Raw genomic sequence first — 12,286 nt, forward strand, 5'->3', positions numbered from 1 at the left:
GGCAGTGTTGGTCCCGGTGCCGGTAGATATTCACAGTACCGGGTCGGTGTCGGACTGGGAGAGGTACCGGGGAGTTGCCAGGGATACCGGTCCCGGTGGATGTTGGCGATACCAGGAGGTGCCGGACTGGGGCGTGGCTGCCGGTGCCGGTCCTGGTGTCGCTGGATGCCGCCGGTACCGGCCGGTGGGGAGTTACCGGTCTCGATGCCGGTGCCGGTGGGTGCCGGTGCCGCCCGCCAAGGGTTAATGGCACTCGGTGAAGTTGCCGGGCGGCGGCGCGGCGGGATTGGCCCGAAGTTGTCGGGGCGGGCCGGGCCGTGCCGAGCCTCGCCGGGCCGCCCCGCCCGCCGCCCCCCGCCGCCCCCCGCCGCCGGCGGAGCCATGCGCCCCGCGCCGCTGCTCGGGCTCCTGCTCTGGGCGCCGCTGCTCTGGGCGCCGCCGGTGCGCGGCTTCCGCCACGGCGTCCACTGGAACGGCAGCAACCCCAGGTACCGCCGCCGCCCCCGCCGGCCCCGCCGCCTTTGTACGCCCCGGGCCCGCCGAGCCCCGGGCCCCGCCGAGCCCCGGGCCCCGCCAAGCCCCGGGCCCGCGCCGCCGCCACGGGACGGGACGGGACGGGACGGGACGGGACGGGACGGGACGGGACGGGAGGGGCGGCGGGCGGTGGGCTCCGGGGGGGCGGGGCTGCCGGGCACCGAGCCACCGGGCGCCCATGGGCGAGACTGAGACGGGGAGCACCTCCCGGTGGGACCGAGCCTCCGGGCATCCCCGACAGCACCGAGCCCCCAGGTAGTGCTGAGCAGGCGAGCGTCCCCCGGTGTGCCGAGTCCCCGGGCATCCCCACCGGCACCGACCCCCGGGTGGTACCTCCCGATGGTACCGAGCCCCGGTGGTACCGAGCCACCGGGCAGCCCTGGGCGTTGTCGAGCGGGTGAGAACCCCTGGGGGTGCTGAGCTCTGAGGAGCACCGAGCCACCGGGCACCCCCGGTAGCACCGAGCCCCGGGCGGCAGAGCGGTGAGTGCCCCAGCTGGTACCGAGCCCCGGGTGCCCATGGGGGGGCACTGAACCGCTGAGCACCCCCAGTGATACCGAGTCACTGGGCATCCCTGGGTGCCACCGGGACAGCGAGCACACCTGGGTGGTGCTTAGCCCCAGGCACTGCTGGTGGCACTGAGCCCCGGGTGGCATCCAACACGTGAGTCTCCCTCAGTGACACCAAGCTCTGGGTGTTCCCACGCCAGTGGGCAGCCCTAGTGGCACCAAGCCAGTGGGCACTCCTGGTGGCACCAAGCTGGTGGGCAATCCTGGTGCTGCCAATTTCCTGGAGGTACCCACCTGTGCTGAGCCTGAATGCCCTTGGTAGCACTGAACTCTGGGCATCCTCTGGTGGCATCAAGCTGGTGGGTGGCACTCTCAGGGCTGTGGGTTCCCATGGCGGGTGTCCCCTCTGGTGGAGGCTACTCCAGCCCACACCCTGCCATTGGTGCTGCCTATGAGCTTTGCCGTCACCAACGGGCCAGGGACTGGCTCCATCCCTCTTCCCAACCTCCTCCATTTTAGGTATTTCCCAGCTCAGGGCTGCTCAGGGAGCAGGGGGCAGGGTCAGGATCCTGGAGCCTCCCCCCTGGAGGTCCTGTGCTCTGGGCCTGCTGGAGTGGGGCAGACGGGCACAGGATGGGCAGGGGGTACAGGTGCTGCCTTGCTCCCATCCTGCGAATGGGAAAGGTGGGACCCCCCTACCCATGGGTGCCCCAGGAAAAGGGACTCTGTGCCCCTCTGCTGGGTCAGGCAGGACCCCGTCCCCCCAGCCCTTGGCCCTGCCCAGGCCCGTCCCAGCCAGCGTCGCCCGTGGGATGCTCTGAGTCAGCAGGAGTCTGTGCTCCATCTTGCCCTCAAGGAGCCCCCAGCCTGAGTGGGGGGTCAGGGGCTCAAGCCCCCCGCCCTTGCCAGCGCTGCCATCCTGCTGATGAATGTTCTGGTCTCTGCCGGGACTCTGCACCGTCTGTGGACACCGGCTGCACCGGGGCCAGCATGGGGGCTGAGGTCTCCCTGCCAGCCCCTCTTTCCCATCGTCCGGCCCAGACGCTCAGGACCCAGCATGTGCACACGCGTGTGCATGTTCTTGTGTGTGCACGTGTGTGCACGTGTGTGTGCCCGCACGGCTGCTCCACCCTGGCCTGGCCGCACTTGCTGTCGGCACAACCATGAGCTCATGGCATCCCCACTGCTGCGCCTGTACCTGGGGTGGGCCCCATCCCCTGCCCGCCCCGCCACCGGAGCCCATCCCGTGCTTCCTGCCCCGGCTGCCACCCCCTGCCAGCACCGTGACGGGGCGGGAGCGTCCCGCCGCACGGCCCCCCCACCGGCGTGTCATGTCCGATCAGCGGCGAGGCGGGTGCCTGGGGCGAGGGGCTTTGTGCCTGGGCAGCGTGGCTGTACCACCCCCCCCGGCCGCGGTGGCCGAGCCCATTCAGCTCCAGCGGCCTGCGGCTAATCTGAGCTGATGCCTGGCTGCGTGGCGCGGGCGGTGTCCGGTCGGTGGTTTAGGGAAAAGCCCGGCTCCCTGCTCCGCTGGGGCAGGAGGCAGCAGGGTACCCCTCCCAGCGGACCCCCAGCTTCCCGGCTCGTCCTGCCCGGCAGGTTCCTGCGGGACGACTACTCCATCCAGGTGGCCATCAATGACTACCTGGACATCTACTGCCCGCACTACGAGGGTGCGGTGCCCGCCGGCCGGGCAGAGACCTTCACGCTCTTCATGGTGGACCGGGAGGGCTATCGCGGCTGCTACGAGACCCCCGGCGCCTTCAAGCGCTGGGAGTGCAACCGGCCCCGGGCGCCCTTCGGGCCCGTCCGCTTCTCTGAGAAGATCCAGCGTTTCACCCCTTTCTCACTCGGCTTCGAGTTCCAGCCGGGGGAGACCTACTACTACATCTGTGAGTCCCCTCGGGGTGCCGCGGGGGCTGCACTGCGGCCACAGCACGCTGAGGACCTGGGTGCAGTCCCCGGGGTCAGAACATGTCAGGAGTCTTGAGTGCAGCTCCCCAGGGTTGGGTCTCACCAGGGTCCCCACGGAAGCGAGTTTAGGGCACATGGGGGGGTCAGGGTACATCCAGGATGTCAGTGAGGTTAAGGGGAACACGGGGGTTCTGGATGATGCCAGGGTTGAGGTGCAGGGGGCTCTGGATGTCCCAAGGGTGGAGGCACAAAGGGATAGGGATGCAGTGGGTGTCTGGATGCCCTGGGGTGGGGGATTCATTGGGGGTGTGGCGTGCCGAGGGGTTTTGGATGCCCCTGGAGGGGGGCACAAATGGATCGGGGTTAAAGGGGTTTCTGGATGCCCCTGGAGGGGGGCACAAGGGCTCAGGGTGCACGGGTGGGGTCTGGATGCCCTGGCGTGGGGGGTGCATGGGGAGGTGGGGTGAAGGGGGTGTCCGGATGCCCCAGGGTGGTGCTCGAGGGGTCGGGGTGCCCCCGGTTCGGGGTGCGGGGTGGGCTCTGGGCGCTCCGGGCTGGGGGCGCCGTCCCCGCGTTCCGCCGGGAGGGGGCGCCCCCGGCCCGCGCTGAGCCGCCGTCGGGGGTCCCGGGGGGGCCGCGTCGGACGGTCCCCGCTGACCCCCCCTGCCCAGCCGTCCCCAGCCCCGAGAGCGCCGGGCGATGCCTGAAGCTGCGCGTCACCGTCTGCTGCCGAGGCACCAGTGAGTCCGGCTGGGGGGGCTGTGCCCCAAAGCTTGGGGGCTCCCCAAGGGGCAGACCAGTCCCCACTGGGGGGTACCGGAGCCTCGGGGGCGGCTCCAGGTAACCCAGGGGAGCCGATCCCTGACAACCGTGGGGTTTTTTTTCAGCGCCAGAGCCGGTGACAGAGGTGCCCAATTCGCAGCCCCGAGGGCGCGGGGGCCCCGAGGGTGAGTATGGGGGGGTGGGGGAGCTGGGAGGCCGGGGACCGGCTCGCACTGACCACTGCTTCTGCCCTGGCAGATGTGGTGCCTGCCCGGGGCACCGCGGTCCCATCACAGCCCTGCACCCCGTGCCTGGCGCTCGTGCTCCTGGCCCTGCTCTGGATCTGACCCCGGCGCTGCCCGTGGCGGGGGGATGGGCTCCTCTGCCCCAACGCCGCTTCCAGACTCTTCCTCACAGCCACCCCCCTCAAGCCCGTGGGGCAGCCCCAGGCCATGACCCACCTGCCGGACCTCCGCAAAGCCGAGCTGAGCCGGGAGCTCCGGGCTGGAAGGTGAGGGGTAGCGGGGGCTCCGGGGCAGTGGGTGAACACCCGCCCGCTGCCCTGAAGCATCCCTAGCCGGGGCTCTCTCTCTCCCAGGGCCATCGCTTGCCACCGGCATCGCCGCACGTCGGGATCGCCACGAGTCAGCATCGCCGCACGCTGGGATTGCCGCACCCTGGCACTGCCCCGCCGGCCACCTGCCCCGGTGCTGGGCTCCCCTCAGCGAACGCCTGCTCTGCCCCACGGCCATCACCTCATCTCGTGCCTTTCCCCACGGACCCCCCGCCCCTGGGGCCCAGGGACCCCCAACCCCGGAGCGGGGCAGCAGCTCCGATGGTGGCATCCGCCGCTGCCGTGTCCTCCTCCGGCGAGGACACGCTGATCTGTCTTCTGGGAAGACGCCTTCCTCCGTGCCCTCGGTTTGGTTTTAACCCCTGGTAGTGACTGAGCAATACAGTATTTGCAAGATCGCTGCGCCCCGGCTGTGCGGCCCCCCCGCCATCCCCCTGCCCGTGCCCCCCATCCCCGCACCGGTGCCAGGGCGGCTCCTCCAGGGGGGTCCCTGCCCCTCGCTCCCTGCACAGCCTTTATGGCCAGGGGCTTAATTGCAGCAGTTTGATATTGAGTCATCAGCTCCTGTCACCGGAGAGCTTTAATTACAGACGAGCTGCTGGTAATTAACACCTGGCGGTGGGATGAGCACTGGGACAGGGGGTGAGGGGGCAATGGACTTGGGGGTCACTGACCCAAGGCCCCCAGCCAGGCACCCTGGTCCCTCTTGCCACCCTTGGGTGTGGTTGGGGTGTCCTCAGAGCAGCCACTCCCTGTCCATCTCTCCATCTGCACCCCTGACGTGGGGGGCTGTGGGGAGCTTCAGGGTTCCCCCTTCCCAACCAGGCGCCCAGGCTGCTGCGGGGGCCGATCCCATGGCACCACCGAATCCCTGTCAGTCGTGGCTCCGGCGCAGCCACGTGCCCCAGGCTTGCCAACTGGCAGGAGAGTTCCCTGAGGCTCTTGGTCCCCTATCCCATGGGTGCAGCCCCCCACTTGTCCTCCTGGGGGGCTCAAGAGGTGCCCAACTCCCCCCGGGGCTGCGCGCAGCAGGGCCCCCAGCCCCTCGCCGCGCAGGCGTTGCCGGCCGCCTGCCGCAGTGGTGCCGGGCACGTCAGACAGGTTTTATGGCTTCTGGGAGAAAGAAGCTGCTTGGCAAGAGGCTGAGCGAAAGCATCGACCGTGCCGCTCCCCTCCCCCCACTCTGCTGCCTGCCCTTCCCCCACTGCACCCTGCACCCCGTCCTGCACCCCGTCCTGTACCCCATCCTGTACCCCAGCCCCGCAGGGAGGGGTACCCCATCCCCATGGACTGCCCAGTGCAGAGGGGGGCATGCGGGTCCTGTGGGCCCCTCCCACCAGGAGGGGGTGAAACCATCTGGGGGACATCAAACCAAGGGACCCCCCTGTAGGGTGCTGGGTGGGGGCAACCCCAAAGTGCCCACCTGTGGGGACGCTGGGGGGCAATGGTGCCTGCAGGACCAGCGTGTGGGGATGCCAGGGGTGATGGTGACTTGTGGGACCCCCCTGCAGGGATGATCGGGGGCTGTACCCTGTGGGACCCCCCTGCAGGGATTCCAGGGGACAACCATGCCCTGTGGGACCCCCACGCAGGGATGCTGAGGGGCTGTGCTCTTTAGGGCCCCCATGCAGGGATTCTGGGGTGCTGTGCCCTGTGGGATCCCCATGTGGGGATGCTGGGTGGGGGCATCCCCCAAAGGAGCCCCATGCAAAGATGCTGGGGCACAACTGTGCCCCGCAGGACCCCCATGCAGGGATCTTGGTGGGCTGTGCCTTGTGGGAACCCAGGCAGGGATTCCAGGGGGGGCTGCCCATTGCACCGCCTCTTCCCCAGATCCCCAGGGATTCTCAGACAAGGCCAAGGGCGGGTGGGTGGGTGGTCTGGGTCTGGGTGCTGGGTCTGGGCACAGCAGGGTCCTGTCCTTGAGCCGGCGTTGTTTGGTATGCGGGAGCTGCCACCAGCTTCAAATCCCATCGACTTCCAATGAGCAATGCCATCAATAACGGCTAATTGATGGCGCGGCCGCTCCAAATCAGATTCCCCATCCCCTGAATCCAATTGATGGCTCCGCACCCCGCAGCCGCCGCGGCAGAAATTGAATCTATTCAAGGAATGGGCTCCATTAGCCCATCCCTTCTGTCTCGCCACCCCCCTGCCTCGGGGCCGCCCCTACACCACCACCCCCCCCAGTGCCGCACACACCAGCGGGGATGCTGGGGTGCCATGGGGAGGAGTGTGGGGTGAGGAAGTCGGGTGCCCCTGGTGGGTGGGAGTTAAACCTTCAGAAACTGGGAAGGAAAAATTTATCACCTGGAATAGCAAGTGATGGGAAATGGTAATAGGCAGCACTGAGATGGAGAGCGGGATAAAGAGCCGTGTCGTGCCAGGGGCTGGGAGCCGCAGCGGGCAATCGGGGGGGACACAGCATGGCCATGCCCACGCCATGCCCTGGCTCACTGTCAGGACAGGGACCTTGGATGCACCGTGGCACCAGGATGAGCCTGGGCACAGTCCCTGAGCTCCGTGGTGTTCCCAGCAGCTTCTGCTCCTGGCACCAGATCCCTCACCCGGCCACGCTGCCGGGGTCCCCCCACCCAACCCTGCCATGGCACGGGCTTCAGCGTACCCCAAACGCCCCTCATCACCCCGGGGTGAGGATAAGGTCAGGCACTGCAGCCGTGCCGGGGCAGCCCCAGGACACGCAGGGGACATGGGCACGGTGCCCCGCCCCGAGGGCTGAAAGCGAGGAGCGCGGCCGCCCAGGGCGGTGGGGCCCATCCCTGCCGGTTTCCCATGGGCGAAGGGCAACGGCGGCAGCGCCCACCCGAGAGCTGTCGAGAGCATCCCGGAGATGGGAAATGGCTCCGTGTCACCATGGAAACGGGGCCACTGGCTCGACATGCCGAGGGGACACGTGTGCTGAGGGGACACACATGCTGGGCCCTGAGGAGCAGGGCACTGGGGGTGCTGGACATTGGGCACGATGCACTGGACACCAGGCACTGGCCGCAGGCTCCCCAGGACTCTGAGGCCACACCACGGAGCCCATCACCCACCTCGGACCGGCTCCCTCGTTACCCGGTGGTCACGGACACTCTGAGGGATGTCACCTCTTCGTGATGCCACCCCGGCCTGATGGCACCGCGGCCGGGCAGCTCCACACCACCACACCAGTGCTGAGCACAGGGTGTGGGGGCCAGAGCGGCTGTTCCCCAGCAGCCGCCTGATGATGCGCATCGTCAAGGTTATAATTTAGCAAAACACTCAGCGGGGGCTTGGAGGGAGCTGGCCCGCGCCGCTTAATTAACCGGAGCTGCACGCACCGAGCCCGCTCCTGCCATAGCAATGAGGGTGCGGGCACCGGGCTGGCGCTGGCGCCGCACAGGCGTGCAGGGGCTGTCGCATCCCACCCGCATCCCGGGGGGCTGGGCGAGCAGCTGGCCGGTCCCAGCTGCCAGGTGGGAGCAGCAGGCACTGATGTTTGTGTCCACACAATGTCCACACTGATGTTAGGCCCAGGGTGGCAGTCAGTGTGGCAGGGAGGGTCACTGGGGTGGGAGACAGCCTGGCACTGGTGGGTGTGCACATGCAGGGGTGTCGGCACAGATGCTGCCTGTGCCATCACCATTCTGGGCCAGGGTGGCTGTTTGTCCGTGCCTGTGTCCATCTGTCCTGTCATGCCTGTGCCCTTGCACATGCTGGAGTGCATCCCCAGTCTGATGTAATCCTGCTGGACAATAATCCTGCTGTGCCAGAACAGGGATGGGCCGGAGCTGCCCTTGCTGCTGGCACTGCTTGGACCTGCTGCAGACTGAGGGCCTGCATGGTTCCCGTTCTGGGACAATCTCTGGATCCCTGAGGAGAATGATTAGGACTTCAATGAGTACAAATGACACGGGTCACCACCCCAGCACACTGTGCCCCCATCTCCAGGGCAGCCAGACAGTGAGGGCAGAGGCTGGGGCAGGTGCCCACCAGGGCAGCACCTCCCAAGGGTGCCAGAGTGGATGCTGAGGGGCTCTGTGCCTGGGGTGTCACCAGGCTCACCCCACCTGCGCTGCCGTCCGGCCTCTCTGGGCACGTGTCCGCTGGGAGGATGCTGTGGGGATGGTGGAGATGGAGCCCTGGAGCGTCTCGGGCCCTGCTCCCCACATCCACCAATGTGCCCTGTGCTCCTTTGATCCTCAGGCGGCTAATGAGCTTCCCTGGCAAAGAGCTCGTTAGCCATGGCAGAGCCTGGTGCTGCCTGACCAGCATCTGGCTCCACTGGGCATGGGGCTGGTGCTCTCTGCTCTGCCTTGGGCAGCTCCTCCGGTCCCTGCAGTCCCAGGGACAGGGACAGGACGGGCCAGTCCCAGCAGCTGGCAGGACTGGCTGGTGTGGCCAGGCTGTGGCCAGAGGCAAGTGCAGCACAGGCAGATCGATGCACTGAATTATTGAGCACGGGAGCACAAAGTGGCTGCGACAACAACACCCGTCATGGGGGGCATGGGGCCGTGCTCACACCCAGGCATGGCATCCCCACCCAGCCCAGATGGAGCAACCGGACACTCACTGCCAGGCTGCAGGGACACCGCACCCACGCAGGGTCCTCTGCCACCCCCTCGGGTGGTGGGTGCCAGCAGCACAGGGCACCCCACACCCACCAGCACCTCTCGGTGCTCTCCTGGCTGTCCCTGGTGGTGCCACCAGCACCTCCTGCTCTGTCCCCTGTCCAGCACCCAGCAGCAGTGTCACCTGGCCAGCAGCACAGGCCTGGGGCAACCACAGCCAGTGGAGGGACCCCCATTTTCGCTGTGCCCCCAGCCCCTCTCATGAGCCATTTCCAAGCGATGCATTATTGAAGCCCCCCCATGCCATCGCTCACGGCCGGCGTGACGGCAGGCGCCGCATCAGCCCTGATGAATATTTCAGGCCCTGAAATTTCCTGCGCCTGCACGCTTAGCCCCAGTCCCCCCTGCCCCCCCAGCTTATCGGCTCCTTTGTTTCCCTGCGCTTCTGCCCAGCACCAAGGGCACAGCACGGCGGGGGCACGGTGTCACCCAGCCCCTCTCCCTGGGGATGGTCACCTGTGTCCGCAGCCCCTGCCTGGGATGGATGGGGATGGATGGGGATGTTCCCGAGGGGCAGGTGGGAGGTGCTGGTGGCCCATTGCTGGGCAGAGCCAGAGCATCCCCACACTGCCAAGCTCAGTGCCAGCTGGGGGTTCCTAGGATGGCTCCTTTGCTGCCTAGGACACCTGTGCCCATCCCCAGCCCTCGTTTGGGCCTGAGGGACTGCAGGTCCCCTGGCACCATCACCTGCAGGGTCAGGGCAGGAGAATGGGGACAACCTAGGGCACAGCACATTGTGGATCTGTCCCTGGCACCCCTGGCCTGGCACCTCCTGGTTCACTGCCACCTCTGCCAGTGCTCCCAGCTGCCGATTGTGGCGTGATCTCTGTACGGTGGGAGCAGGATATCGATGCTGCTTGTCACTCCTTCATCAGATTAACGTCATTTAAACACCACAACACTTCACGGGGGACACCAGGGTGGCATGGCTGGGATGAGCAGAGCACGTCCCAGGGCCAGTGGGGAGCCAAGTGCTGGGGCTGGCAGCCACAAACCCATCTCTGTGTCCTTGTCCCTTCCCCAGGGAGCTGTGGCTGCAGTGGGGCCAGGTGCCAGCCCCCACCATGCCCACCCTGCCCAAGCCTCCCACCCCGCACGGCCCTCACACCCTCCAGCACATCCGTGCCGTGGCCCTGTCAGAGCAGCAGGGGCTGGGAGCGAGGCCGGGGCTGCCACCGGCCGATGATATTGGAGTGATCTTGAGGCCAGGAGGGAGAGTTGCCATGCGGGAGGCGAGGAGAGGAGCCGGCTGAGTCACCCGGTGCCGGCTGCTGACTCAGGCGCTTCCTGCCAGGTAACCTCCGCCGCCGGCCTGTGGGCTGCTGGGACAAGGGATGTGGCACAGGGGACAGACGGGACCGCGGCACTGCCTGGCACACCAGCCCAGCGCCCAGCGTGGGCTAAAGCGGGAGTGTGCGTGGCTGTGCAGCACCGTGCCGTGACCTGCTTCTGCCTGGGAGCACCGCCGGGACATGGCTGCTGGCCGTGGGAGCCATGAGGAGCTGGTGGCTCTCACCTCCCACCCGGCACCTCTGGGTACCCACACACCCAGGGCGGGTGAGATTTGGCACAGCGGAGCCTGCTGGAGCCAGGGTTCCGGCAAGCAGGCGTCTGGCGCCCAGGGCAGGAACCCTGCAGCTTCCTCCCGCCGGGCAGCGGGAGCAGCCCCAGCGCCGGGCTGGGAACCACGCAAGGCTTCATCCAGCGGCTTCGAGAGGAAGCTGATTTCCTCTGACGGCCCTGGCGCTGCCGCCTGGCACCGCTGCTCCCTCACTGGTGGCCGGTGCTGCGGTGGCAGCTAACCCTCCTCTGCAAGCCCACAAAATCCAGCTCCACGTAAATTAACTCAGGGCTCTGAGGTGCTAATTAACGAATCGCTCCCATGCCCCTCTGAGCAGCAGGGCTCACGCCTGGTCCCTCTGGGAAGAGGCTGCTCTGCCTGGACCTGTGGCTCACCAGGGAGTTTGCCTGGTGGCTGGTGGCACGGCCACCCATCTTCACCTCCCCTGTGTCCACGCATGCCCAAGCCCAGCCCCAGGATGTCCCCCAGGATTCCTCCAGAGCTGGGTCTTCCCCCCTCTCCCTGGGAAATGGGAAGGTTCAGACCCCGTGCCCTCCCAGTGCTCGTCAAGGCGCCGGCGCAGCGCAACCATCCGTGAGGCTTCATTCAAATTTAACGGCTGACATGGGATGTAAAAGGGAAGGGGCAGGGAGGAGCGGGGCTGGGAGCCGGTGGGCACACGGTGTGTGCTGAGCGTGCCCCAGGCGTGCCAGCCTGGCAGGACAGACCCCTGCCCAAACACCAGCATGGGGCTGTGAGGAGCTGTCCCAAACGCTGCCAGGAGAAGCTGGCAGGAGCCAGGACAGTTCATCTCCACATGGCCGTGCCAGCACTGCCAGCTCCCTGCTCCCCGACCCAGGACATCCGCCCTGCATGCCTCTGGCATGTTCTTGCCGTGTCTGGCTGGACACGTGCCTGCACCTGGCTCCCGCGGGCGGGTCGGGAGCCCTGAGCTCAGCGCGTTGGGGCCTGGTAGGTGTGGCTGGTGAATATTTCACGCCCGCGTTCACCGAGCCCTTTCTTGGTTACACTCCTGCCTCCTCCCCGCACTCTCGCCATGTTTATTTATTTAATGAATTATTTATCGGCTCCCCCTCTCGCTCGGCTGGGCGCTGCCCCCCCCCCCCACTCCCCCAGCCCAGCTCCCAGCCCGGCGCGATGATTTATTGAATGCCGGCTCTGCTCTGCGGTTGCGACATTCTGTCACAGGAAGCCGCGGTTAAATATTAACCAAGGCGGGCGAAGCGGGTCCCCTGCCCCGCCGGGCACGCGCTCCGGCCCCTCGGTGCTCGTGGATGGCAGGTGGGAAGCTTTCCCCTCCACTTTGACGCCGAAAGCTGCCGGTCCTCGGTGTGACAGGCACAGGGTGGAGGAGACAGAGGCGCATGGAAAGAGCAGGGAACCAGGGCTGCTCCGTGCCTCAGCTCTCCTGGACAGCTCAAAGCCTCGTGTCCTTCCAAGAGCGAAGCCACCTGGGCGTGTCCCCCGGCCATCCCACCACAGACACCGTATCCCGTTGTGGCAAAACCCAGCCAAGCCCCCTCTCTCTGCTGGTTCCAGGAGTAATCCCTGGTGGGTGCTGGCACCTGCACGAGCGCACACTGTGATGTTCCAGGGCTGTGTTCTGCCACCCGGGTCCCTTCGTCCCCACCAGGTGCATCCCTCCGTGGCCCCGCACAGGGGCGTGCCGTGGTGGGGGGGGACCCCCGTGGCGAGCACGGCGCTGTGCGGGTGCTGACGGCGGTGCGTGCGTTGCCATGAGCGGGGGGTTTCCATGTGGAGGTGGGTGTTGCCATGGGTTTGCCGAGCCAAGGCGTTT

The 12,286-nt window shown here is 67.3% G+C and overlaps 1 protein-coding gene across 2 annotated transcripts; it reads left to right on the top strand.

Moving 5' to 3' along the window:
• The first annotated feature begins 361 nt into the window (after positions 1-361).
• On the top strand, positions 362-4,691 carry EFNA4 (ephrin A4). 2 transcript variants are annotated; one of them, XM_032093696.1, is made up of 6 exons: positions 362-488; positions 2,643-2,935; positions 3,629-3,697; positions 3,845-3,904; positions 3,978-4,230; positions 4,318-4,691. In XM_032093696.1, the coding sequence occupies exons 1-5, from the start codon at positions 382-384 to the stop codon at positions 4,064-4,066; spliced, it is 618 nt and encodes a 205-aa protein (XP_031949587.1). In that variant the 5' UTR covers positions 362-381; the 3' UTR covers positions 4,067-4,230; positions 4,318-4,691. The 2 variants fall into 2 exon arrangements, with proteins under 2 accessions (XP_031949587.1, XP_031949586.1); XM_032093695.1 differs by lacking the exon at positions 362-488 and having other exon boundaries at positions 660-2,935.
• Positions 4,692-12,286: the final 7,595 nt, after the last annotated feature.

Source organism: Corvus moneduloides, chromosome 29 (assembly GCF_009650955.1).
Source record: "Corvus moneduloides isolate bCorMon1 chromosome 29, bCorMon1.pri, whole genome shotgun sequence".
Taxonomy (NCBI): Eukaryota; Metazoa; Chordata; class Aves; order Passeriformes; family Corvidae; genus Corvus; species Corvus moneduloides.